General features: G+C 45.8%; 1 protein-coding gene and 1 long non-coding RNA gene across 6 annotated transcripts; one reads left to right on the top strand and one right to left on the bottom strand.

Annotated features, from left to right (window-relative positions):
- The first annotated feature begins 5,210 nt into the window (after positions 1-5,210).
- Positions 5,211-17,619, top strand: LOC140460568 (uncharacterized). Of its 5 annotated transcripts, none has more exons than XM_072555165.1 (2): positions 5,211-5,409; positions 16,141-17,619. In XM_072555165.1, exon 2 carries the CDS (start codon positions 16,526-16,528, stop codon positions 17,531-17,533), a length of 1,008 nt encoding a protein of 335 aa, XP_072411266.1. In that variant the 5' UTR covers positions 5,211-5,409; positions 16,141-16,525; the 3' UTR covers positions 17,534-17,619. The 5 variants fall into 5 exon arrangements, with proteins under 5 accessions (XP_072411266.1, XP_072411269.1, XP_072411267.1 ...); XM_072555168.1 differs by lacking the exon at positions 5,211-5,409 and adding an exon at positions 12,764-12,917; XM_072555166.1 differs by lacking the exon at positions 5,211-5,409 and adding an exon at positions 14,592-14,890.
- Positions 17,620-19,261: 1,642 nt separating this feature from the next.
- Positions 19,262-25,933, bottom strand: LOC140460570 (uncharacterized). The gene is made up of 2 exons (XR_011954198.1): positions 25,515-25,933; positions 19,262-23,598 (listed from the first exon to the last, which is right to left on the bottom strand). It is a non-coding gene; the product is annotated as an uncharacterized lncRNA (long non-coding RNA).
- Between the last annotated feature and the right edge of the window lie 1,003 nt (positions 25,934-26,936).

The following is a 26,936-nucleotide window of genomic DNA, read 5'->3' as shown; positions in this document are numbered from 1 at the left end:
GTGTGGCAGGAAGAATACTGATACACCCGAATGAGGGAGATTCAGTGCGGTGACTGTGAAAAGTACAGTACTTCACACCAGTTACTCAGCTTGGAGGATCAAAGAGACCGTTCACTTGCTCTCCGTGCGGGAAGGGCTTCACCCACTCCTCCCACCTGCAGAGACATCAGTGAGTTCACCGACCATCGCAGGGGGATTGAAGGAACTTCGGCCGAGTGCCGTTATCGACTGCATTAATAACCCAGTTCTGGGGACTCCCGGGTTTGAATCTCACCAAAGCAGATGGCGGATTTGGAGTTCAGTCAGAAATCTGGAGTCCAGAATCTCATTATGATACCATTTTCGGGGAACAAACACCCCAATCTGATTCACTCATGCTTTAGGGGAGGAAACTGCCGTTGTGGGAAAGGATTCACTCAGTCGTCCCAGCTGCATCCTTTCCTTGGTCTGGCCTATATGTGTCTCCAGACCCACAGCAGTGTGGTTGACTCTTGACAGCCCAACTGCAAATGCGTGGGGAGAATCTTACTTGCATACAGACTATGGGTTGCAATTGCTGAGTGAAGCAATACTTCCTCCAGGCTAAGGCTGCACCAAGGATCGAATTACAAAGGGACAACTCAGCTGACCAATAGTGAAGAAAGTGGGATGCAGGGAAGGGGTGTGTATGTGTGTGTGTGTGCGCGTGTGTGTGTGTTTAAAAAAAAAGCTACTTTTTGTGCACCTTTTTGCTGGGTCGATCTGAAGCTGCAACAAAGTTGGGTCCCAACAAAAGTTACGTGAACTTATCGTCAGACTCAGACATTGAAGGCTATGAGATCCAACAGGTTTTTCTTTTAAAACTGCTCATTTCTTTAAATCTCCGGCGCGAGGTTTCCAATGTCTTATATCAGAAGGAGCAGTCAACGTGTAGCTCGTAGTATTAGAATTGTACATTTTTCAGGAGTGATGGTTCATTGTTTCCTCAGCATTGTAAACTTTACTGGCAGCAGTGGGAGGGGTGGGCTGTCTTCACTGCAAACAAAGGTAAAAATCCAGTTCTAGTCCAACAGGTTTATTTGGAAGCACTAGCTTTCGGAATGTTGCTCCTTTGTCAGGTAGCTGTACAGCAGGATCATAAGACACAGAATTTGTAGCAAAATGAAATATTGAACAAATCTCGACTGCTGTTAAGTGTTTCATCTTTAGAATGGGTTGCAGGTTTCAGTTCACTAGTATGTAAATCCCAAAACTTCTTTTCAGTTACAGTATCGAGATAACTTAAGGTTTTACAAAGAGGTGCCATCTCAGCCCAGACAATGCATGAAAGATGTGAGATTCGAGTCTGTCTTGAGTCAGACTGATTCTGTTCCCAAAGTAGGAGTTTATAAAATATTACATGGATTGACTGTCTGCAGATTGTGCACTTTTCGAGAAAATAGAATGTATCTACAAACATAATTCTGCAAATGCAAATGCACCCCATGGTCTTATCTATGTGTGCATGCATGAGAGTGAGTGAGTGTGTGCATACACAAGAGTCTGTCTGAGAGAGTGTGTGTTTGTGTGTGTGCATGCTTGGTAAAGTGAGAGTGTGCAGGAGTATAAGTCTGTGAGAGGATGTGTGTGTAGGTGAGAGTGTGAGTGGGTACATGTGTGTGCATCTGAGAGAGCGTGTATATCTGAGAGAGTGCCTGCGTGAGTATGTGAGAATGTATGGCTGTATGTGAGAGACAGAGAGACAGAATGTGTCCAGTGTAGTGGGGTCACCTGTAATGTAACATGAACCCAAGGTCCTGGTGGAGGCCATCCTCATGAGTTCCAAACTTGGCTATCAGTCTCTGCTCGGCCACTAGAAATGATTAAGCAGTTACACAATAGACACGGGAGGGGGCAGGGTGAGACTTGTCTTTTGATTTGCGAAAGGTGGAAGGCTCTGGATGATGTGATCGAGGGCAAACACAACTTGGAGGACCTTCGGCTCAGAGAGGTGGAGCTGGAAGCCAGGTTGCTGACACGCTGGGAGGGCAAGGCGGAAAGTTAATCAGATGCTTTGTATTCCGGGAGATGGTCTTTCCCTCCGGACAGAGCCTTCTGATGGGATCAGTGGACAGGGTCAGGAGGGTGTGAGCCTGGGTCAGGCAGGTAAAGGGGATCTGAGAGAAGGCTGAAGGGGAGAAGAGCTAACTGTGGGGTGGTGGGAGTAAGAACAACGTTAGGGAGGGGGAGATAAGGGACAGAATAGTGACGGCGATTGCCTCCGTTCTCTGCAGTTGGCAGCAGAAGCACAGATGGCATCAGAATCTGATGCCAGGTTTCAAGACCGCTGTACTCTGGGCTGGAGAAGTGGGAAAGGGCGGTGCAATGGGTGTGTTCCAACAATGTCAGCAGGACACAGCCTCTGCTGAGGCTACATGAGAAGTTAAAAGCTGCAAAGACAAAGCAGAACCTCAAAGCACTGGGTGGGATGGTGGCTCAGTGGTTAGCAGTGCTGTTTAATAACGCCGGGAGCCTGGGTTTGATTCCACCCTTGGGTGAGTGTCTGTGTGAAGTTTGGCATGTTCTCCCCCTTGTGTCTGTGTTGGTTACCTCTGGGTGTTCTGGCTTCCTCCCACAGTCCAAAGATCTGCACTTTAGGGTGGATCAGCTGCGCTAAAGTGTGCAGGTGAGCTTGCATCTTGGATGACCATGTTAGTTTCGGTTCCTTCATTTGTAAATCCGAGAACGTTTTTAAACTTACATTCTCAAGATAGCTTTTAACAATAGTTGTCATCTCAGCTCAGATAACGTATTGAAGGTGAGACATTAAAGTCTGTCTGTGTCCCAATGTTGGGTCAGACTGATTCTAATTCTAAAGTGGGAGCTACAGAATCTTGCATGGATTTATGCAGTTTTTGATTAATTCGGAATAAATGGACTTCTGCAAGGAAGTGTACAAACAACTGACCAGGAACACGATAGGCAACTACCAGCTGATCTGACCAAAGAGCACAAACGTGAACTGACAGCATTCATCAAGACTTCTGATCCAATCCTTCCAGAAGCTCAGCATCCATGGACTAGTTGAATCCGTGGATGTGTCAGTACTCTACACCAGCATTCCTCATGATGATGGCATCACGGTAACAGCTTCAGTACTCAATACCAACAACTGCCAATCTCTGAGCACTGTCCTCCAACTCATCTGCTTCATTTTCAACCACATTTTCACCTTTGGCAACCAGTTCTTCATCCAGACACATAGAACAGCCACGGGGACCAAATCTTCACCCCAGTATGCCAACATTTTCACGCAGAGGTTCGAACAAGGCTTCTTTTCTGCACAGGACCTCCAACCAACACTATACACCAGATATATTGATGACATTTCTTCCTCTGGACCCATGGTGAGGAGTCACTGAAACAACGATACTGTGATATTAACAAGTTTCATCCCACCATCACACTCGCCACACTCTTTAGTATCTGTCTCATTTTTGAACACATGCAGCTCTATCAAGGATGGATATCTCAGCACTTCTCTGTACCGCAAACCTACGGATAACCTGACAGTGCTACACTTCTCTAGTGAAACATATTAAAACAGCCACCCCCTCTGGACAAGCCCTTCGCATACATAGGATCTGTTCAGGTGAGGAGGAACATGGCAGACACTTGGAAGTACACAAGCATGCTCTCATAAGAACGGGGTACAATGTTCAACTCATCAACTGCCACTTCCAATGTGTCACAGCAAGAAACTGGAATGACTTCCTTTCGGAGACAGACACGAGCTGCAACCAAAATGGTACCATTTGTTGCCCAGTCCTTTCAGGAGCCGAAACACAACGCCATGTTCTTCACAGCCTGCAACACATTATTGATGAGGATGAGCACCTCGCCAAGACCTTCCCCACGCCTCCACTTCTCGCCTTCAAACAACCGCCAAACTTTAAACAGATTGTTCTCAGAAAACTGCCTGGCCTTCAGGACAAGACGAAACAACTCTGTCACGGCAGATGATGAAAGACGTATCAGAGTGTTGACACGATTACCACCATTACACGTGGGGACAGCACCCACCATGAGTGTAGCAGGTACTCATGTGACTCAACCAACATTGTTTTATCTCATACACTGCAGGCAATGATGCCCTGACTCTTGGTATATTGGCAAGACCGAGCAGAGGCTACAGCAACAGATGAATGGACACTGCACAACAATCACCAGCGAGGAGTGTTCCCTCACAGTCGGGGAACACTACAGCGGTCCGGGACATTCAGCCTTGGACCTTCGAATGACCATCCTTCAAGGTAGACTTCAGGATAGGCAACAACGGAAAGTGGCTGGGCAGAGGCTGATAGCCAAGTTCAATACCCATGGAGATGGCCTTAACCAGGACCTTGTGTTTATGTCACACTACAGGTGACCCCACTATAATATACATTCTCTCTCTCTCTCTGTCTGTCTGTCTCTCTCTGTCTCTCACACACACACAAGCATGCATTTAGACAAATACGTGCTCCTCCAAACCAACACACTCACACAGACTCTCTCTCATACACATGCGCTCTCTCAAATGCTCTCTCTCACACACACACCCTCTCACAGACTTGTACCCCATTACACTCTCTCACACACACACGATCACTTGGTTTCTCCTGCACACACTCACACACATAAAAGTTTGTGGGTTGAATTTGTACTTGCAGAATCGCATTGTATTTTGCTCAAAAGCTCAGACACGTAAGATTCTGTAATACCACGATAGAAATAGAATCCGTCTGACCTAACATTGGGACACAGACAGACTTTAACTTAACACCTTCAATGCATTATCTGATTGAGATGACACCTATTGTTAAAAGCTATTTTGAGAACGTAACTTTTGAAAAGTTCTAGAATTTACATGTGAAGGAATCAAAACTAACATGGTCATTCTAAAAGATGGTAGAGGTCAGCTAAAGTTTGATATTCCATTCCATGACACTGCAATCCTGTTGGATAAAGTCTGTGTGTTATGATTCTGCTCCACAACCAACCGATGAAGAAGCAGCGCTTCGAAAACTAGTGATTCCAAATAAACCTGTTGGGCAACAACGTGGCATTGTGTGATTTTTAACTTTGAAAATCTGTCAGTAATGCCAACATTTCCATACTGCGCATGCTACTGGGTGTCAGTAACGCACTGCGCATGTGTTATGGTGTCAGCAAGGCACTACGCATGCTCACGCAACAAGGGGAAACACTCCGTGACCTTGTTTTGATGGACCAATGAGAAGCTCTGGAGGACCGGATGGAGACTGGTCCTCCTGCCAATCACAGCAAACCCATCGTCTGGATGCGGAAGTAGGACCATGAACTTCTGAAATTGCTGCTGCTGCTCCTCTCTCTCTGAATGAAGATTGAGCTTCACGCCAGACTGCAACTTCCTTCCTCTGTCCAACATCTGTGAGTACAACACACTCTTTTCTCAACCCCGTTTCCATTCTGGGGTTGAGCTGTTGACTTGCAGGAACTGAAGGGAAACGGAGTGAATCCAGGGAGAGGACAGACTCTTGGAAAGTTAGTTCAGGTATTTTTTCAATGGCAAATACAGGAGAATTGACATTTCAGGCTTGAGCCTTTCATCAGTAATGATGTGTGGATGAACAAAGGGGCCTCTGCGTCCTTCTAATCCAGTCAGTGCAAGTTGTCAGACAGGTGCAGCAAGTAGTGAGCAAGGCAAGTGGTATATTAGCAAGAGGAATTGAGTTCAGAAGTGGGGACGCCTTCCTGCAGTTTGGGCGTAATTGAATATATCCAAGGTTGAGTTCATCTGATTTTTGAACAACAAAGATGTGATGGTTATGGGGGAAGGCAAGACCAATCCAGATCAGTTATAGAAACAGACCCTTCACTCCAACTAGTCCATGCTGACTATGTTCTCAAACTAAATTGGACCCACCTGCCTGTGTTTAACCTATATCCCTTTGAACCTTATATATTGGAGTCCTAGAGATGTACAGCACTGAAACAGACCCTTCGGTCCAATTTGTCCATGCCTACCAGTTATCCTAATCTAGTCTATTTGCCACCCCTGGGCCCATATCCCTCGAACCCCTTCTATTATAGACCAATCCAAATGCCTTTTAAATTCTGTAATTATACCAGTCTCCACCACTTCCTCTGGCTGGTCATTTCATACATGCACTACTGTGTGAAAAGGCTTCCCTTAGATCTCTTTTATGTCTCTCCCAGTTCGCCCAAAACCTTTAGTTCTGCACTCCCCCACCCCAGGAGAAGACTTTGTCTATTTACTCTATCCATGCCTCTCATGATTTTATAAACCTCAGCCTCAGCCTCCGACGCTCCAGGGAAAACAGCCCCAGCCTATTCAGCCTTTCCCGAGAGCTAATTTTTTCAAATCTGGCAACATGCTGGTAAATCTTTTCTGAACCCTTTCAAGTTTCACACCGTCCTTCTGATGGGCAGGAGACCAGAGTTGCACGCAATATTCCAAATGTGGCCTCACCAATGTCCTGTAGAGCTGCAACATCATCTACCTCCCAACTCCTTTACTCAGTGCTGTAACCGATAAAGGAAAGCATACCAAATGCTGCCTTCACTATCCTATCTACCTGGGACTCCACCTTCAAGGAACTATGAACCTGCACTCCAAGGTCTCTTTGTTCAGCAACACTCTCCAGAACCTTACCATAAAGTGTAAGGGGGGGGGGGGGGGGGGGCTGGGAATGGCGACGGCGACCGTCATGTCCTTTTAAAATCTTTCTCCTCTCTCTCTTTCAAAATTTGCTCCATAGTCTTGAACCCTCAGCCTAGAGAAAGGATTTTGGCCGTTCACCTCATCTATACCCCTCACGATTTTATAATCCTCCTCTGCTCCAGTGGAAAAAATTCCAGCTTATTAACCTGAATGTAGGTATATTCATGGCAGGTCAGGCAGCATCCGAGGAGCTGCCTGACCTGCTGTGCTTTTCCAGCACCACTCTAATCTAGACTCTGGTTCCAGCATCTGAAGTCCTTGTTTTTACCTTTTATGTCAGTATACTCATATCTACTTATGATCTGTTCTATGCTGGCGCAAGCTCGACAGGCTCAATGGCCTATTCCTGCCCCCAGTTTGAACACTCCTAGTCCAGGACAGCAAGAGACCATAAACCACAGGAGCAGAAATTAGGCCTCTCAGCCCATCAGGGTTGCTCCACTATTACGTTCTGGCTGATAAGTTTCTCAATCCCATTCTCCCACTTTCTCCCTGTAACCCTCAATCCCCTTGATACTCAAGAACCTATCTATCTCCATGTTAAATCTACTCAGTGACCTGGCCTCCACAGCCTTCTGTAGCAATAAATTCCACATATTCACCACTCACCGGCTGAAAATGTTTCGTCTTATCTTTGTTCTAAAAGATATTCCTTTTTCTCTGATGCTGTGCCCTCAGGTCCTAGACTCTCCGACCAATAGGAACATCTTCCCCATGTGCACTCTGTCCAGGCCATTCAGAATTCTGTCTGTTTGAATTAGATCTCACCCCTCCCCGAGTGTGGGCCTGTTAATCAGCATGAACCACACCCTTCAGGATGAGTTACAGCAGGAATTAGGTTCAGCAAAGTCAGAATGGAGGAAGTGTGTGTGGGATGGAGATTATCAGCTTTTGGGGGATGAGAGAGGAAACGAAGTTCAATATAAATTAGAATTGATCAGATGGGCTGATGGGCCCAGGAATGGCAAAATGAGTTAATTTAGCTAAATGTGAGGTGTTACGTTTTGTAAGGCAAATCAGGGCACGACTTACATAGTTAATGGGGAGTGTTGCGAAACAAAGTGTCCTTGCAGGTTCATAATTCCTTGAAAGTGGAATTGCAGGGAGACAGGATTGTGAAAAACGCATTTGGTACACTTTCCTTTATTGATCAGAGCATTGAGTACAGGGGTTGGGAGGTCATGTTAGGCCACTTTTGGAAAACTGTGTGCAATTCCAGTTGCCCTCCTCTGGAAGAATGTTGTGAAACTTAAAAGGGTTCAGAAAAGATTTACAAAGATATAGGCAGAGTTGGAGGTTTTGAGCGAAAGGAAAATGCTGAATACGCCAGGGATAATTTCCCTGGAGCATTGGAGGCTGATGGGTGACCTTACAAAAGTTTATAAGGGGTATAGATAGGTTGGATAGCCAAAATCTTTTCCCCATGGTAGGCGACTCCAAACCTAGAGGGCATAGGTTTCACCGTGAAAGGGGAAAGATTTAAAATGGACCTGAGGGGCAACTTTTTCACACAGAGGGTTGTGCATGTTTGGAATGAGCTGCCAGAGGATGTGGTGGAGGCTGCTACAATTACAACATTTAAAAGGCATCTGGATGGGTAAATGAATAAGAAGGATTTAGAAGGATACAGGCCAAATGCTGGCAAATGGGATTAGATGAGTTTAGGATATCTGGTCGGCATGGATGAGTTGGACCGAAGGCTGTGTTTCTGTACTGTATGACTTTAATCATCTTGCATGAAAGCAGAAGTGTTGTGAAGACTGGACTTTCAGAGCAGCTTTCAAAGATGTTTTGCCTTTACTGGAAGCAGAAGAAGTGACAATGAAGTATTTCATTGGTGAGACAGCAACTGAGTATGTGAGTACATCTAGGATTTTGGTGGAAAGTGGGAATTCATTGCACTGTGGGGGTGAAGTGCTTTAAGGCTTCCCAGCAGGAAGGACAGTGTGCTGATTGGGGTGCCCAGTGAAGGGTGAGGTGGATTTTTGAGTTAAACTGCTCATTTCGGCCAGCCTCCAACATTGTATTTCCAATGCTGTCCATCAGAAGGAGCTGTGTGTACCTGGTATTGTTAGAAGCCTTACGGTTTTCAGTACTGCAGGAATGGCATTGTTTCATCAGCATTGTAAAGGTGACTGGCAGCAGAGGGAGGTGTGGGCTGTGTTCACTAGAAACGATTAAGTATTTAGATAACATACAAATGAGGGGGCAGGGTGGGATTTGTCTTTCGATTTGCAGAAGGTGGGAGATTCCGGGAGCTGTGATCTGAGCTGTGAACTGCAGTAAATCATAGAAGCCCTACAGTGTGGAAGCAGGCTATTCAGCCCATCAAGTCCATTCTGACCCCTCCGAAGAGCATCCTGCTCATACACCCCTCCCACCCTCACCCCTTAGGGAATCAGGGGTTCGGGATAATGCAAGTAAGAAGAGCTGAGATGATGGATAGATCAAATGGCCTACTCCTGCTTCTATTACTACAAAACTATAACCCTGCATTTCCCATTGGCTAACCCACCTAACCTGTACATCCCTGGCCACTATGGGCAATTTAGTATGGCCAATCCAAATCAAGGCAGGTGAGCAATGTCGTGATGTGGAAAATGGACGTCAGAGAACAATAGAAAGGAACAACGAGAATAAACGTACCAGCAATTAAAACTGGATTCAAAAGATTACAAACAATAAAACTAAAAGGTCAGTATCTGAATGTGTGCTTGTTATGAAGGGGTAGAGGTACTGTACCTTTAAGAGAGTTAAAAAAGCGAGCAGAACAAAGTGTTCTAAACAAGATGAGATTGTATTATTTGGTCAACACAAATAGAGCAACTGGGTTGCCATGAGGCACAAACTAATTCAAATTTGGCCAATCAGTTTAAATTTTGCACCAAAATACCAAAGTCCAATCAAGTTTGAATTAAGTATTTTGATAATATTAACACCAATAAAATGATCCGATGTTTTGGAGTATAAAACCAGGCATTTTTGTGAGTTTTAACACTCTGTGTTGGACATAAAGAGTAACGTTGTTAATTTTTACTTTAAATATTTATATTACTGCATGGGGTGAATAATTTCTGTGTTGATGGTCTAATTTAGCAGAGGGGGTTACCCCGTGTCGTAACAGTGCTGCAACGTAACAAAAGTGAATGAATTGACTGCACACATTGAAGAGAATGATTTTGATCTGGGACTCCTTACAGAGACATGACTTCAGGAATGACAAGGATTGGATCCTAAATATTGAGGGGATTTGTGGCATTCAAGTCGAATGGGAAGCTAGGTAAAGGTAGAGGGTTGACACTGCTAATCAAAGCACTGATCACAGGGTCGTCTGGTGTCAGCTCGGATTTCAGGTCCTGGTTTCTTTGTCCTCTATTGATCTCCCTGTTCCCACACAGTTGTTGTCCATTCTCAGCTCTGCTTCATTTCTGCTGAAGCTTTAACCTCCTTTGACACCTTCCGGAACAATAAATCATTCAGTCAAAGTCCAACCCACAATCTCCCAGCCTGTCAACCATCCAGACACAGAGTATCATACCAGAAAATATAACAAAAAAGATGAAAAGTTAGAATTAAATAGGTGCTTGTGTCTGTTCATTGGCAAGTAAACTAGAAATAGGGGTCTGCCAAAAATCTTATAGTGCCCTAATTGAAGAATTGTCTCTCCCTTACATCTAAGTATTAGTACCCAGCTATGATTTATAACAATATTTACATCAACAGAAATAAAGCATCTGTTATGCAATAGACATAGAGATATACAGTATGGAACTAGACTTTTTCTCTCTCGTGTGTGTGTGTGTGTGTTCACACACACCAAGGTCTATGGGGTGAATTTGTATTTGCAGATACATTCCATTTTGCTCAAAAAATGCACAATCTGCAGGCAGACAATACATAGAATATTTTATAAATTCCACTTTGGATATAGAACCAGTCTGACTCAAAAACTGGGATACAGACAGACTCTGGCCTCACACCTTTCATGCATTGTCTGAGCTGAGTTGTCATCTTTTCTTATAAAGCCTTAAGTTATCTCGAGTAGGTGTCTTATAAGAAGTTCTGGGATTTACATATTAATGACACCAGCAATTCATTCTAAAAGATGAAAGACTTTACAATCCAGGTTTCTTCAATGTATCATTTCAGTGGCATGACTCTGTAATGTTTTGCTGTAAACTCAGTGTCTTATGATCTTATACTCCACAACCACCTGATGAAGGAGCAGTGCTCCGAAAGCTAGTGCTTCCAAATAAACCTGTTGGATTGGCGTCATGTGATTTTTACCTTTGCCCAGGTTAGGGTGGATTGGCCCTGCTAAATTACCCATAGTGCTCAGGGTTTTGCAGGTGTGGGAGAATTGTTCGAAGCGATTTGATTCCACCTTCTCGTGACTGTCTATGTGAGCTTTGGTATGTTCTCCCCCTTCTGTCAGCGTGGGTTACCTCTGGATGCTTTGGTTTCCTCTCTCAGTCCAAGGATCTGCGGTTTCGGATGGATCGGCTGTGCTAAAGTGTCCAGGGATGTGCAGGTTAGAGTGGGTTAGCCATGGGGAACTGCAGGGCTGTAGGGTAAGTTGATGAGTCTGGGTGGGATGCTGTGTGGAAGGTCGGTGTGAATTTGATAGGTGAAATGGCCTGCAGGGATTATATAATTCTCCTGCTTTAGCCATATGTGGATTGAGAAATGACTGCTGTGGGAGGAGTAGGTTCCAGTTCATGGGACACTGCCCCAGTCCTGGGGAAGGTGGGAATTCTGCTGTCTCTCTCCCCACCCACTGTCCCCATCCATTCTCTCTCGCCCCGCAACTCTCTGCCCCCCATTTTCTCTCTCTCCCCCTCATTCTCCTCCTCCACCCTTTGACCCCCGAGTCTTTCTTTTCTGCCCCCACCACCCTCTGGTCCCCCCAGTCTCTCAATGGCCCCCACACTCTGTCACCCTGTCCATTCTGTATCTCTTCCAACTCCCACTAAACTTTCTCATGCCTCGAGCTCTCTTTGATCGCTGTATCAAGCTCATCTCAGAAGAGAGAGAGAGAATGGTTGGTGATGACACTGCCTGGGAGATGGGGGTGCACGAGAAATGGCTGATCTTTCAAATTGATTATAGCTAAAATAATATATTCAGAAACAGCATTAAAGTTTGAACGCATGTTCAATTGTATATTAAGACAAAGCTGCAGCCATCTTTCTCAAACTTGCTTTGAACTATGTGCAGTTGAGGACAGGCTGTTCGGGGTAAATGAGCTTTTGCCCGAAATGTCAATTTGCCCGAAATGTCAATTTTCCTGCTCCTTGGATGTTGCCTGACCTGCTGTGCTTTTCCAGCACCACATTCTTGACTCTAATCTTCAGCATGTGCAGTACTCACTTTCGCCTGTTAGGGGTGAATGGCCGATTCCTAGTCTTGAATAATTGGTTCTGTTAGAAGGTGTATTGGTGTATTCTACGTGCAAGAGAGTTGAAAAGTGAGCAGAACCACCTGACATAGCACCAAGCGTTCTGAACAAGGTAATAATTTAACATTTGGTGGAACAGCTAGGTAGCTGGGTTGCCTGGAGACAAAAACATACTCAATTTTGGCCAATCGATTTAGATCTTGCCCTAAAATACTGAATTCCAATCAAGTTTGAATTTAGTATTTTGAGAATATTGGTTAGCACTGTTGCCTCACACCACCAGGGTCGATTCCAGCCTTGGGTGACTGTCTGTGTGGAGTTTGCACATTCTCCCCGTGTCTGCATGGATTTCCTCTGCGTGCTCCAATTTCCTCCCACAGTTCAAAGATGTGCAGGTCAGGTGAAGTGGCTATGCTATATTGCACGTAGTGTGCGGTGCATTCGTCAGAGGGAAATGGGTCTGGGTGGGTTACTCTTCGGAGGGTCGGTGTGGACTGGTTGGGCCGAAGGGCCTGGTGCCACACTGTAGGGAATTTAATCTAATCTAATATTAACACCAATGAAATGATTTGATGCTTTGGAGTACAAAATCAAAAAATACAGTTGAACAGTTACAGGAGAACTGCCAAAAGACCAACAAATGTAGGCTGCTAGTGAGAACTCTGAGAGGTACCTGTCCAGACAAGGAGTCTGCACAGAGAAAAAACATCGACACCGACCTGGAGAGCAAATCTACAGAGGAAGATACAAAGAGAAGATTTAACAGCTGGCTGGTTTTGAAGTTTGAATCTTTCGGTAAATCTTAATCAGGGGTTTTTATTGGACTGGTATCATACAGGGGAAGTTAGAAGATAGGTTAGAGAAAGGAGTTGTAAATAGTTGTTAATTAATTATTCTCCGTTAGACTTTAATAAATAAAGTTGTTAATTTTTACTTTAAATACTGACCTTTGGGAATAGTTTCTTGGTTCTTGAATTTTCACAGATTACTGCATGGATTAAACCTTCTCTATGTTACTGGTTTAAATTAGGTGGGGGAGGTTGCACCCAGTGTTGTAAAATTTGGGGGCTTTCGTCAGAGATTTGAACTGGTTTAGACAGATTTGAATAGATTTGGGGGTATTAAAAATCCCAGCAGATTTAAACACTTGCAAGTTAGTGTGCTAGATCATTAAATAAAACTTTAAATAGTGACTTTTAGAAACAGTTCCTTACCTCTTGAATTTTCACAATACCACATGGGGTAAATCTTTTATGGGTTTAAATTAGTGGGGGGTGCAGTCCATGTCATAACATTTCTGACTATGTAGAAATAGAGTCATAGAGTAGTGGAGCATGGAAACAAACTGTTTGTTCCATGCCAATCGGATATCCTAAATTAATCTAGGCCCATTTGCCAGCTCTTGGCCAATATCCCTCCAAACCTTCCTGTCCAAACCTTCCTGCCGTGGATGGCACAGTGGCATAGTCGTTAGCACTGTTGTCTCACAGTGCCAGAGACCCGGATTCAATTCCTGCCTAAGGCAACTGACTGTGTGGAGTTTGCACATTCTCCCTGTGTCTGCGTGGGTTTCCTCCGGGTGCTCCGGTTTCCTCCCACAGTCCAAAAATATGAAGGTCAGGTGAATTGGCCATGCTAAATTGCCCGTAGTGTTAGGTGTAGGGGAATGGGTCGGTGTGGACTTGTTGGGCCGAAGGGCCTGTTTCCACGCTGTAAGTAATCTAATATACCCATCCAGATGCCTTTTGAATATTGTAATTGTACCAGCCTCCACCACTTCTGCTGGGAGCTCATTCAATCCACGCACCACCCGCTGCGTGAAATAGTTGCCCTTTAGGTCCCTTTTAATCCTTTCCCCTCTCACCCTAATATAAATCAATTGCTGCTTTTTCTGAACAGACTCAGTGGCTGGCACTGCTGCCTTATAGCGCTAGGGACCTGGGTTTGATCTCAGTCTCTGGCAACTGCGTGAATGGAGTTTGCACCTTCTCTGTGTGGGATTCCTTTGGGTGCTCCGGTTTCTTCCCACAATCCAAAGATGTGCAGGTTTGGAGAGGGCACTTCTTGAGGGGAATTAACTTTCACACTTTTTTTCTACTCCTTAGGTCCCTTTTAAATCTTTCCCCTCTCACCTTCAACCTATGCCCTCCAGTTTGGGAGTCCCCTATCCTGAGGAAAAGATGAGTAGTCAAATAAAATGCAAAAGAAATAAAATGTCGAGCCGCAGGATAAATATAAAATGTGACTCCAGCCTTTCTTATCTCCGATTGTCATTTGGGCACAAATCCTGTCAGTAACACCAGCAACTTCACACAGCATCTTGCGCATGCTCCTCGGTGACAACACACACTGCGCATGTTCGCCGGTGTCAGCAAAACCTGCGCGTTGGGCCAATAGAAAGCCCTGGAGGACCGGAAGGAGCGTGGTCCTCCTGCTAATCAGAGACACCCCTATTGTGTGTGTGTGTGTCTCTCTCTCTCTCTCACTCTATCTCAATTTATGGAGGGGACAGATTCTGGAAAAGTTGGGCCAAGTCTGTGTCTCAGTTGGCAAACTCATGGAAAATGCAGTACCACGATGTGAAGTGATAGCATTCCCTGTTGGCGGGGTGGGGAAGCAGAAAGGAGATGCATTGTTTAAATGGTGATATATTGGGATGTGGAGAAAATGAGGACTGCAAATGTTGGAGATCAGAGTCAAAAAGTGTGGTGCTCGAAACGCACAGCAGATGAGGTAGCATCCGAGGAGCCGGAGAGTCCGCGTTACAGGCACGAGCCCTTCATCATAAATGTGTATAAAGGGGCCTCAGTGTCCTTCCATATCAGTCAATGCCAGTTGTCAGATAGGAGGAGCAGCAAGCAATGAGCAAAGCAGGTGTTATGTTAGCAAGAGGAATTGAGTCCAGAAGTGGGGATGTCTTCCTGCAGTTATGGGATCATTGAATATATTCAAGGCTGAGTTCATCTGATTTTGGATCAACAAAGAAGTGGTTGTTTATGGGGGAAGGCAAGAAAATGGTTTTCAGACCATTGCAGAACAGTTACCGAGTCAAACAGCACAGAAACAGTCCCTTCAGTCCAACTACTCCATGCTGTGTTCTCAAACTAATCTAATCCCACCTGCCAGTGTTTGGCCTATATCCCTCTGTCACAAAGCTGGTCCTTTTACTAAAAGCTGGTCCTTCTCAAGGATGCTGTGTCCTTAGTTTTTATTATCAGAGGGGTGATTAAAACGATCCGGGCTCCGAAGCGACTGGTTTAGTACAGAGATGAAAAACGGTATTGGGAGGCATTTTTGGTTATATGTGAACAGATGAGACTTGAGGCCCAAGTTTTTGTTTTAGAAGTGACCTGTACAATGAAAGGGGAGTGGTCAGTCCTGAAAGCTGAAGTCTCGTTTGGGTGAGTTAAGCAGTGGTCTATGTGGAGAAAGGCTGCTAACACTGTCTCCTTCTGGCCTTCTAACTTCAACTGTAAGCCTCTGTTTCAGTTTTACTTTGTTTAAGGGGTTTGTTTTTTGGTACTGTTGTGTACCATTGCGAAGAGTGTTAAGAGTTTCTCCACAGCTTGTACTATACTTAATAAAGTTTGGTTGTTCACAGAAGTTGGCGTATTGCAGTGTAAGAAGCTCAAGCAAAAGAACTTAACAAAGGAACCTAAGGGATAAGTCTTTCATGCAGAAAGTGGCGTGTTTAAGGAAAGAGCTGTCAGAGGAAGTGGTGGGTGCTGGTACAATTATGACATTAAAAGGCATCTGGATGGGTATACGATTAGGAAGGGTTTAGGCGATGTGGGCCAAATGCTGGCAAATCGGCCGAGATGAGGTTAGGTTATCTAGTTGGCATGGATGAATTAGACCGAAGGGTCTGTTTCTGTGCCTAATATCTCTATCACTCTGGCTTGCCACTAACATTTGCCACATCTAGATGTACAGTTTCTCTCTGGTGTCAGTGTCAATGCCTTGATATCTCATTCTTAACCGGACTGGCAGTGATGACTTTTGTAATCTTTTCTTACAGACTATCTGAAGACAGAAGTTTCAAAGTCAACAGATAAAGGGCTCATGGCCAAAATGTTGATTCTCCTGCTTCTCTGATGCTGCTTGCCGTGCTGCACTTTTCCAGCGACGCAGTTTTTGACTCTGACTCTCCAGCGTCTCCAGTCCTCACTTTCACGTCAGTGTCTGACAGTTACTCAATCCATCAGGACCGCAACAATTTTCAACTATGATTCTGTGAGAAGGAGCAAAGCTTTCTTTTTGGTTCCTGTTTGAGTACGGGGGCACTGGTTGAAAGACCCTACTGTTGCAGCGCACTGGGTGTGGAGCCTGAAACAACTCTGCTGCCTGGAAAGAAGAATTCATGGCGGGGTTGTACACGTGTGTGTGCAGGTGAAGCTTCGGCCATGGAGAAACCCGAGGAAACACAACCTGTTGAGAAACCATGGAAGTGTGGCGACTGTGGGAAGGGCTTCCGTGTCCCATCTGTCCTGGCGGCTCATCAGTGCAATCACACTGGGAAGAGGCCGTTCTCCAGCCCCGAGCGGGCAAAGGGCTTTACCTGCTCTTGTGTCCTGCTGGCCCACCAGCATATACACACTGGTGAGAGGACGTCTTACTGCTCCGTATGCGGGAAAGGGTTCACTTGGGTGGACAACCTCCAGACCCACCAGCAATTCCACACAGGGGAGAGGCTCTTCAGTTGCCACGAGTGCGGGAAAGCCTTCAGCAATTCCTCCGACCTGCTGAAGCACCGGCGAGTCCACACGGGGGAGAGGCCATTCAGCTGCCCCGAATGCGGGAAGGCCTTCAGCGACTCCTCCAACCTGCTGAGGCACCGGCGGGTCCACACGGGGGAGAGGCCCTTCAGCTGCCCAGAGTGTGGGAAGGCCTTCAGCAATTCCTCCAACCTGCTGGCCCATCAGCAGGTCCACACGGGGGAGAGGCCCTTCAGCTGCCCAGAGTGTGGGAAGGCCTTCAGTAAATCCTCCAACCTGCTGGCCCATCAGCGGGTCCACACGGGGGAGAGGCCCTTCAGCTGCCCAGAGTGCGGGAAGGCCTTCAGCAATTCCTCCGACCTGCTGAGACACCGGCGAATCCACACAGGGGAGAGGCCATTCGCCTGCCCTGAGTGTGGTAAGGCATTCAGCAATTCCTCTGACCTGTTGTCCCACCGGCGGGTCCACACCAGGGAAAGGCCATTCAGCTGCCCCGAGTGTGGGAAGGGGTTCACCCGCTCCTCCAAACTGCTGGCCCACCAATGGGTCCACACCGGGGAGAAGCCGTTTGCCTGCCCCGACTGTGGGCGGAGGTTCACATTGTCCTGCAACTTGCAGAGGCACCAGCGGGGGCACCAGTGCATCCAACAATCAGATTCCACCAGTGACGCTGCAGTGGGTCACCCACAGGGCTGAACCTCCTGCCCATTCTGACAGTGGGTGTAGTGGGTTTTTTTGTTTTGTGCTGGACTCACCATCCCCCCCTCCTTCCCCCCCCCCCACCCCCCGCAAGCCCACCTATGTGGCTCAGGGGTGGCATGGTGACTCAGTGGTTAGTACCATTGCCTCACGATGCTGACCTGGGTTCAAATCCACCCTCGGGATGACAGTCTGTGTGTAGCTTTCACGATGCCCCCCCCACATCTGTATGGGTTACCTCTGAGTGCTCCGGTTTCCTTCCCCGATCTAAAGGTGTGCAGGTTAGTTTGGATTGGCCCATCTAAATTGTCCCATAGTGTTCAGGGATGTGTAGGTATGGTGCATTAGTTGGGGTAATTGTAGAGGAATAGGGATAAGGGAATGGGTCTGGCTGGGTTACTCTGCGAGGGCCAGTGTGAACTTGTTGGGCCAAAGGAACTGTTTCCATACTGTAGGGAATCTAATCTTAAAAAAAAGATTTCCTTCAAGCGATACTGATAAAATATGCCGAGTTGGACAAAGTATCCCATCAAGTTTGAGACAAACCCAGGGTTGAAGAAGTTGGAAGTCACATGGCACCATGTCACAGTGCAACAAGTTTATTTGAAATCACAAGCTTTAGGAGCATTGCTCTTTCATGAGTGCTGCTCCTTCATCACTTCATCTGGTGCCATGTGACTTCTGACCTTGTCCTCCCCAATTCAACACCAGCACCTCTGCATCAGAGTTGACGAATGAGATTGGATTTTATTCGGCCTGATTTAGTGAGATGTTCATTTGGAAACTCAAAACTGTCGGACTGACAAAGAGACACGAATCATAGAGTCCCACAGCAGGAGACAGGCCCTTCGGTCCAACATTGTCCATACTGACCAAACTGTCCATCAACACTAAGCCCATTTCCCTGCACTTGGCCCATTTCCTTCCATACCTTTCCTATCCATGTATTTGTCCAATGCCTTTTAAATGTTGTTAATGTACCCACCTCAACCACTTCCGCTGGCATCTTATTCCATATGTCTACCACCGTCTGCATAAATAAAGTTGCCCCTCACGTTCCCTTTTATTCTTTTTCCTCTAACCTTAAACTGATGCCCTCTAGCCCTCACATCCCCAACCCTGGGGTAAAAGTCTGAGTGCATTCACCCTCTCACGATCTCTTCATTTCTCTAAGGGCCTTTCTCAGTCTCTAATGCTCTAAATAAAAATATCTTAGCTTGTCCAACCTCTCCCTTTTACACAGACCCTTGAGTCCTGGCAACATCCTTGTATATGTCTTCAGCACTCTTCCAAGTTGAATAACATATTTGTTATAGACACTGCCCTGACTACATATTTTGTTGGAGAAAGAGGACCAAATATTATCCAAACTGGATAATCTGGCTGATGGGACAGGAAACCACTTCCTTTCTTGAGACAAGTCTCCTGGAGAGAACTGGCTGGCTGACTGATCTACTGACCCTCACAGTACCCCACTGCCCTCAGTTATCTGGAGGGAGTCCACACATTTGCCTAAGGTGGTGCTTGAAACCTTTATCATCTTTGGGATGGATCCCCATTCATTCCGTGCTATGGAGTCATGCAGCCTGGAAACAGACCCTTCAGACCAACCAGTCCATGATCCCCAACTAAACTAGTGCCACCCATCTGCTCCTGGCCTGTATCCAGTTTGTTAATAGTTTTGTTCATTTGTTCACCGTGATAGTTGGATAAATAAATAGCTGATTGTTGATTTTAAAGTGTTGGGGATTTATTCTTATCACTAGAGCAGGTCACACCACTTTTCATGCTAATTTTACAGATTATTGGGCGACACGCTCCTCTGGGTGTTTCTGTTGAGAAAGGTGGTGCTGTCAGCCTTCGCTTTATAAGAGTATTGACGTGATGTACTGCTGAATGCAATGGAGTCAACATGAATCGCAGCCTCTCACTGTGGTTGTGGGTGAATCGCCTTAATTTGGCTCTTAACTCAGAAACTGCACACAATTAACTGCTGAAACAATGATTTACACTTTTTTGTATGTAACAACAAAAATAAAACTCCTCAAGTAACCAAGTTCAACCTCACTCACAACTTGGCTATCTCCCAATTGATGGCTGAATTTAACTGAGTTTCCACCAACAGTTTATGTCTCTGGAAGTGTCCAGGGATTTAATGCAGCATTCTTCTTCCAAGTACTGCTGCTACATCATTCTGAGGTTGAATTCTGGTGGAGATTCCTCACTTTCAAATCTGTGATGTGATGTTTCTTTCGATTCTAACACCACCTCCCCACACCTCTGGAGATCTCTGGTCTGTAGCTTACCTTCTTATCCTCGAGGTTTAGTGTTTTGTTTGATACAGCCTTTCCTGCAAAAAACCTTTTTACGTCAGGGCCTTCCTTCCACAGACAAACTTAATTGTCCTTTTGTCATGAGGTTATTAAACACTTCGCTCATCTGTCCCAGGAAACAGTTTGTTGTTTTGCGTCCTTCTTCCCAGGGATGGTTAACGAGCAGAAATTAGGCTATTCAGTCTGCTCCACTATTCAATCATTGCGGATACGTTCCTCAACCCAATTCTCCCCGTAACCGTTGATACTTAAGAATGCTTAAGTCAGCTCCACCATTCAATGGGCTGAATGGCCTAATTTCTGCCTCTGAGGTCTTCTGATGTAGCAGTTTCTCAGTGGCCCTTTTGTTTCTTGGTCCAGAAAGAGTTCCTGCTGACTCAGGGAGTTTGGAAAGTTCTGCAGTTTAAAGGACCACACCACATTCCCCTCTGCCTCCTCTTGCGATAGTGGCAATTCCCAAGATCCCTTGGTATCCCTGAAAACAATCGAGGTGTCTGGAAATCTCTGCTGCTACTCTGGAACAGAAGGATTATGGGGAGAAAATTCAGAAATCTGATGTGCAAAGAGACTATGGAGTTCTATTCCAGGATTCTCTCAAGGTAAACTTGCAGGTTGAGTCAGTGGTTAGGAAGGCAAATGCAATGAAGGCATTTATTTTGATCAGACTTGAATATAAAAGCAGGGATGTACTTCTGAGGCTCTGTAAGTCTCCGGTCAGGCCACAATTGGAGTACTGTATGTAGATTTGGGCCCCATATCTCAGGAAGGATGTACTGGCCCTGGAACGTGTTCAGAGGTGGTTCAAAAGAATGGTCCAGGAATGAAAAATTTAACATAAGAACATTAGAGGACTCTAGGTTTATACTTCATGGAGTTCAGAAGGATGGGGGCTGGGGTGGGATCTAATTGAAACCTACAGAATAATGAACGGTGTGAATGTTGGGAAGATGTGGCACAGTGGTTAGCACTGCTGCCTCACAGCGCCTGAGACCCGGGTTCAATTCTCGCTTCAGGCGAGTGACTGTGTGGAGTTTGCACGTTCTCCCCGGGTCTGCGTGGGTTTCCTCCGGGTGCTCCGGTTTCCTCCCACAGTCCAAAGATTGGCCATGCTAAATTGCCCATAGTGTTAGGTAAGGGGTAAATGTAGATGTAGATGTAGATGTAGGGGTAAGGGTGGGTTACGCTTCGGCGGGGCGGTGTGGACTTGTTAGCCCGAAGGGCCTGTTTCCACACTGTAAGTAATCTAATCTATGTTTCCATTGGTAGGACAAACTAGAACCTGAGGGCTCAGCTTTCCTGTCAAGGGAAGACCCTTGAGAACAGAGGGGAGAGAAACTTCTTCAGCCAGAGTATGGTGAATCTATGAAATTCACTGCCACAGAAAGCTGCGGAGGCCAAGTTACTGAGTATATTTAAGACTGAGATAGCTCGGTTCTTGAGTATCAAGGGGATCAAGGAGTTCGGGGAGAATGGGGTTGAGAAACGTATGAGCCGTGATTGAATGGCGAAGTAGACTCAATGGGCTGAATGGCCTAATTTCTGCTCCGATGGTCTTATGGTATGCTGATGTGAGGAGGGGGGAAAAGAGATGAAGAGAGAAAGACAGTTAAGGTGAAGCTCGATAGAGATGAAGGAAATATAAGAATTGTATGATAAATGGCAGAACACATAGGAGCACTGGCATAGAGGGGTCTGGGCATATAGATCAGTGGAAGTGGTAATGCAGGTGGGCACGGTGGTCAAGAATGTACACAGCACGTTTCCTTGAGTGTAAGAGTTACATTACAGCTGTTTATTCTGGCTACATTCGGAATATTGTGTGCAGTTCTGGTCACTGTGCTACTGGAAGGGTGTGGGTGCTCTGGCTGAGGATACAGACAAGGTTCACCAGGACATTGCCTAGTCTGGAGGGCTCTCGTTACGAGCAGAGGAGGCATAAACCTGGATTGTTTTCTTTGGAAAAACAGAGGCTGAAAAGAGACCTCGACAAAATGATGAGAGACACAGATTGGCTGGACAGGGGTGGCAGGGTAGCTCAGTGGTTCGCACTGGCACCTCATAGTGCCAGGGACCTGCGTTCCATTTTAGTGTCAGGCAACTAGCTGTGTGGAGTTGGCACATTATCCCTGCACCCCACCTCCCGTGTCTGCGTAGGCTTCCTCTGGCTGCTCCGGCTTCCTCCTACAATCCAAACATGTATCAGTTAGGGTGGATTAGCGATGCAAAATTACCCATAGTGTCCAGGGAGAGGCAGGTTAAGTTGGATTGTCTATGTGTAAATTGCCCCAGTGTTCAGGGATGTGTAAGTTCGGTGCATTAGTCAGGAGTAAATGTAGATAATAGGGGTAAGGGAACGGGTCTCCATGCGTTAATCTTTAGAGGGCCGGTGTTGACTTGTTGGGATGAATGGTCTGTTTCCACGCTGGAGGGATTCTGTGATAGTCAGAGGCGTTTTTTTTCCTCTCCAAAGTGGAAAGGTCAACTAAAAGAGGGCACAGGTTCAAAGTGAGCAGGGGACTGTTTGGGGGAAGAGGTGGTGGGGGTGGGGAATCACACAGAAGGGTGGTGGGGGTTCCTGGAACGCACTGCCAGTGCAGGTAGTGGAAGCAGGCACCTTAACAATGTTTAAGATGTATCTTGATAGACACATGAACGGGAGGTGAACAGAGGAACAGAAATCACACATGGGCAATAAACAGCAGGTCTAAGTAAGGATTAAGAATTATCACAGGCTTGAGGGTGTGTGTGTGCCTAAACCAAGTGAGACGGGCCTGAGACTGTGCTGTATTGTATTGATACAGCTTTCCCCCACTATTTGAAAGTAGAGTGTTCCTTTCATAAGCCGAAATGGCCTAAATCGAAGAAGCAATTACCATGAGTTAATTTGTATTATGCCTTTCTTTGTAAAAACGACAATCCTCTTCAGATTTCTTTCGCTTTGTGGGAGCAGGTATTAATGTAGGTCTTTTGTAAAAGTGAAGTAGTGGAAAGCGAACTTTGGAAAAGTGAGGGATACCTTTATGCTGATGGAGGGGAGATGGGGGGCAATGAAGAGGGGTGGATGGAGGCTCAGGTGGAGAATAAACACAGAGACCAATTGAGCAGCTTGGCCTGGTTCTGTGCTGGAGACTCAATGGGACAGAGACAAATGTATCTATTTCAGGTATACCTGCAGTATGCTCCATCCAGGATAAAAAATGTCCTTCATCTGCTTCAGCATACAGGGCAGATGAGCAGTTTCTCCCCGGTGTGGACCAAGAGGTGATGCGACTGAGTGGAGCCTTTCCCGTGCTGAATGCAGGTGAATGGCCGCTGCCCGGTGTATAAATGCTGATGAATATCGGGCAGGCGAGGAAGTGAAACCGTTCCTACATTTTCATGATTTCTCCATGGTGCAGGTGTCCTCATATTTCTCCAGGTTCAACAACTCAGTTGAAACTCGCTCACTCTTACAGCATGTGTGTGGTGTTACTGGTGAACCCGCTGAAAATTGGAGGACTCTCATTCAGTCTGTAAAGCATGTTCCAGTCACTACTCTGGTGTGTGGGTATGTGAGACTCTGAGTCTCCAGTCACACTGACGTTTAAAACCTAACAAAGCAGGCAGACCTTCTCCCCTTTGTTTTCAAGGCCATCAATATCCAAGTCCTGGTGAATCAATCGACTGTCAGACTTCGATGTGATGTTTGGTCTGAGATTTCTGCCTCCAAATTCTTCTCTTGTAATATTCCTGTGGAAAGAGATTGCAAAGGTCATCGCTGTCAGTCCACAATAGAAAATCAAAACACACAATTCTAGTTTCTGTGGAACATTCTTTCCTCTCTTAATACCCAAGATCTTTGTGCTGATGTATATGTAAATGTATACAGCAGGGTAATGTGGTGGATTGCATACTCCATGAAGAGGTCACTCAAGTTGCTGAATTGACATCTATCATGCGGTATTGACGTTCTTACTGAAGATATACAATATTCTGCAGTACAATATTATGAGCTCAGAAACAACTGCAAATCAGGCTTTTAGAGCCATAAACATTCCCTCAAATTTGCAGTGTGCGCTCCCTGCTTGGATTCATACTCTCTGCCTCCCGTTGCTGCAAGTGAACAGTGCTTCCCCCATTCTCTCTCCCTCCCAGGAGAAGGAATGGAAAGGGGGAGACATTGCTTCACTCCCAGATTTTGCCCAGAAGAGCCCCCCATTGTCTGAATGCACAAGTTGGACAATGAACTTCTGAAGCTACTGCTGCTCCTGTCTCTCTCTGAATGAAGATTGAGCTTCACCCCAGACTGCGACTCCCTTTCTCTGTCCAAACATATTTGAGCACAGCACATTTTTGTTGAAGTAAGGCATCTTTCCTGAATGTTACAATTAAAGGGGTGTATTTCCCCTCATATTCAAAGGGATGGTAAGTCAGAGAAGGACCATGCCTTCTCGGGTGCTCGTTGTTGTGGTTCTGTTCGCCGAGCTGGGAATTTGTGTTGGAGACGTTTCATCCCATGTCTAGGTGATATCCTCAGTGCTTGGGAGCCTCCTGTGAAGTGCTTCTGTGATCTTTCCTCCGGCATTTGTAGTGGTTTGTCTCTGCCGCTTCCGGTTGTCAGTTCCAACTGTCCACTGCAGTGGCCGGTATATTGTGTCCAGGTCAATGTGTTTGTTGATAGAATCTGTGGATGAGTGCCATGCCAGAGAACAGCCAGGGAATTCCTAGAGGTATGGCCTCTCGGCATTTTTCCAGATTTTTCAACTCTGAATCTGGGACAAGGTGTGTGGTGTGGGGGTGGATGGGAGGGGAAATAAAAATACTGGTGAAATCTACATTGATCCTATGTAGTTAGTGCGTCCCAAGGCAGAAGACGAGGTGTTCTTCCTACAAGCGTCAGGTAGCCAGAGCTTGGAGGGGGAGGCAGCAGAGTACTTGCATGTACTTGACGGATTGTGAGGGGGAGTTAAAGCGTTCAGCCACAAGGCGGTGGGGTTGTTTAGTTTTTGCGTCCCAGAGCTGTTTTTGAAATGTTCTGCAAGTTGGCGCCCTGTCTCCCCAATGTGGCAGAGACCACATCGAGAGCAATGGACATATAAATAAATCTTATAAACAAATTGTACAAATCTTAGCCTGCCAGAGTTATTTTCTTTAATTAAGTTAAAGAAAATTTTAATTAAATTGGGTGACTACATGAAACGGTTTGTTCGTCAGACTCAAGTCATCATCCTCAAATGAGACAATGCCATTAATATCAGTGAACTGCTTTTTTGTTAGAACCACAAGTTCTTGATTTAGTTTCACAATTTACTGATATTCACATCTGCACATTCAATGTCAAACTGACATCAGAAATGACATGACACCATTATTTTTTTCTTACAATAATCCAACAAACAAATTAATAACACAGTCAATACCAAGTCTCATTAATATGAAATTAAATTTGACCATAAAATAATGCAAAATTCAAGATGTGAGATAACAAATGGGGGAAGGGCAGAAGGCAAGAAATGCAGCATCATAGAAGGTGCTCCTCCAGGGAGTGTATTTTACCAACTACAACTGCTCAATATAAACAAACACTCTGACATGATCCTCCGGTTTTAATGTAAACCATAGCCCCATACAGTAGGTACCATTTAAATAAGTTAATAGATACAAGCCTTGAGCAAATCCAGCCTCCAGCCGGACCCCCCGCTTCTTGGAGCTCGGACCTTCCTCCAGCTCCGGGGGGTTGTTGAGCTCCTGGGCTCCGGCCGCCGCCGAAGAAGCCGCGGGCGCCGGCTCTCTCTCCTCCACCGCCGACATTTTTAATTTGTTTTCTCGTTCACCCGGTAACCGTCACCTCCCCCTTCCCGGGCCCCGGAAATTGTTTGAAAAGTTCCGTCTTTATTTTGAAATGTATTTTAAAGGTATTTTCTGAGGTAAACGATGCCGTCTGCCCCCCTCCCTCCGTCAGAAACCGCCCGCTGAGTCGATGAGAAAACCGCAGCCTCGCGCCGCCATCTTTGTTTTTCTTCTTCATTCCGTCTCCTCCTTCTGTGACGCGCGTCATCCACGCCCCCTCCAATCAGAACGCACCGTACTCTACCTGACCAATGGCGGCCGGCGTTGCAGTCAAAAAGGAAGCCACAACCCGGAATGTCGCTCTCCGATTCGTCCGCATCGACCGCATCCTTTGGGATTGGTGGAGAGGTTCGCAGGCCCTTCACTGTCCCCGCCCCTTTACTACAATGGGCTCGAGGTGTTCAGGAGGAAGGTGTTCTCACTCATTCATTCAACAGGCGATGGGCTCAATTTACTATAATGGGCTGTGGGGGGACAGTGGTCATGTCTCATGTTGAGGAGGAAGGTGTTTCCTCTCATTCAACAGAAGAGGACCTATTTACTACAGAGGTTTTTTTTGTGATGCAGCTGTAGTCTCCCAGAGAGCCCTGAGGCTCAGGTTTAAATCCCACTGCTCCAGTCTGTGTAATAACATACTCCATGTTTTTCAGTCATAAGTCACACGACTATAGTCCAACACGTCTATTTGAAATCGCACGCACTTGGAGCGTAGCCTCTTCATCAGGTGAAGACATGGAAAACAAAACGTGCAGGAAAGAGAATTCAGATAAACGATCAGCCATGGATGGTGATGAAAGACAGAGCATCTCAACAGTCAATTACCTATTCCTATTCATATTTCTGATCTTCTTAGTACATGACAAGTTGTATATTTTCCAAATATAAATTTTATTTCCATGGTTTGAAAATGAGTATTTAAGAATGGTCAGTTTATTCTTTCTCACTTGGGCACATTGTGACCCACAACTATTTCGATACCACTGTTAATATCATAGCCCCTCTCATGAGATATCAGAGGAACAATTCATAAACAAAATTTGACACTGAGTCACTCGAGTAGACACTTGAACAGAGAAAGCGCCCGACAGATATTGGGAACCTAAAGGTTATTGAAGTGAAATGTTCAGAGCAGGTGATCACCCCCAATAAGGGAACTCACCTGACTGACCTAATTATAATCACCACAGTATCCAGTGCTACTCTTCACCGAACACGGATTACTTTCCTTTTCAGTTTCT

Source organism: Chiloscyllium punctatum, chromosome 36 (genome assembly GCF_047496795.1).
Source record: "Chiloscyllium punctatum isolate Juve2018m chromosome 36, sChiPun1.3, whole genome shotgun sequence".
Classification (NCBI taxonomy): Eukaryota; Metazoa; Chordata; class Chondrichthyes; order Orectolobiformes; family Hemiscylliidae; genus Chiloscyllium; species Chiloscyllium punctatum.
This window is presented reverse-complemented; position numbering and strand designations above follow the sequence as displayed.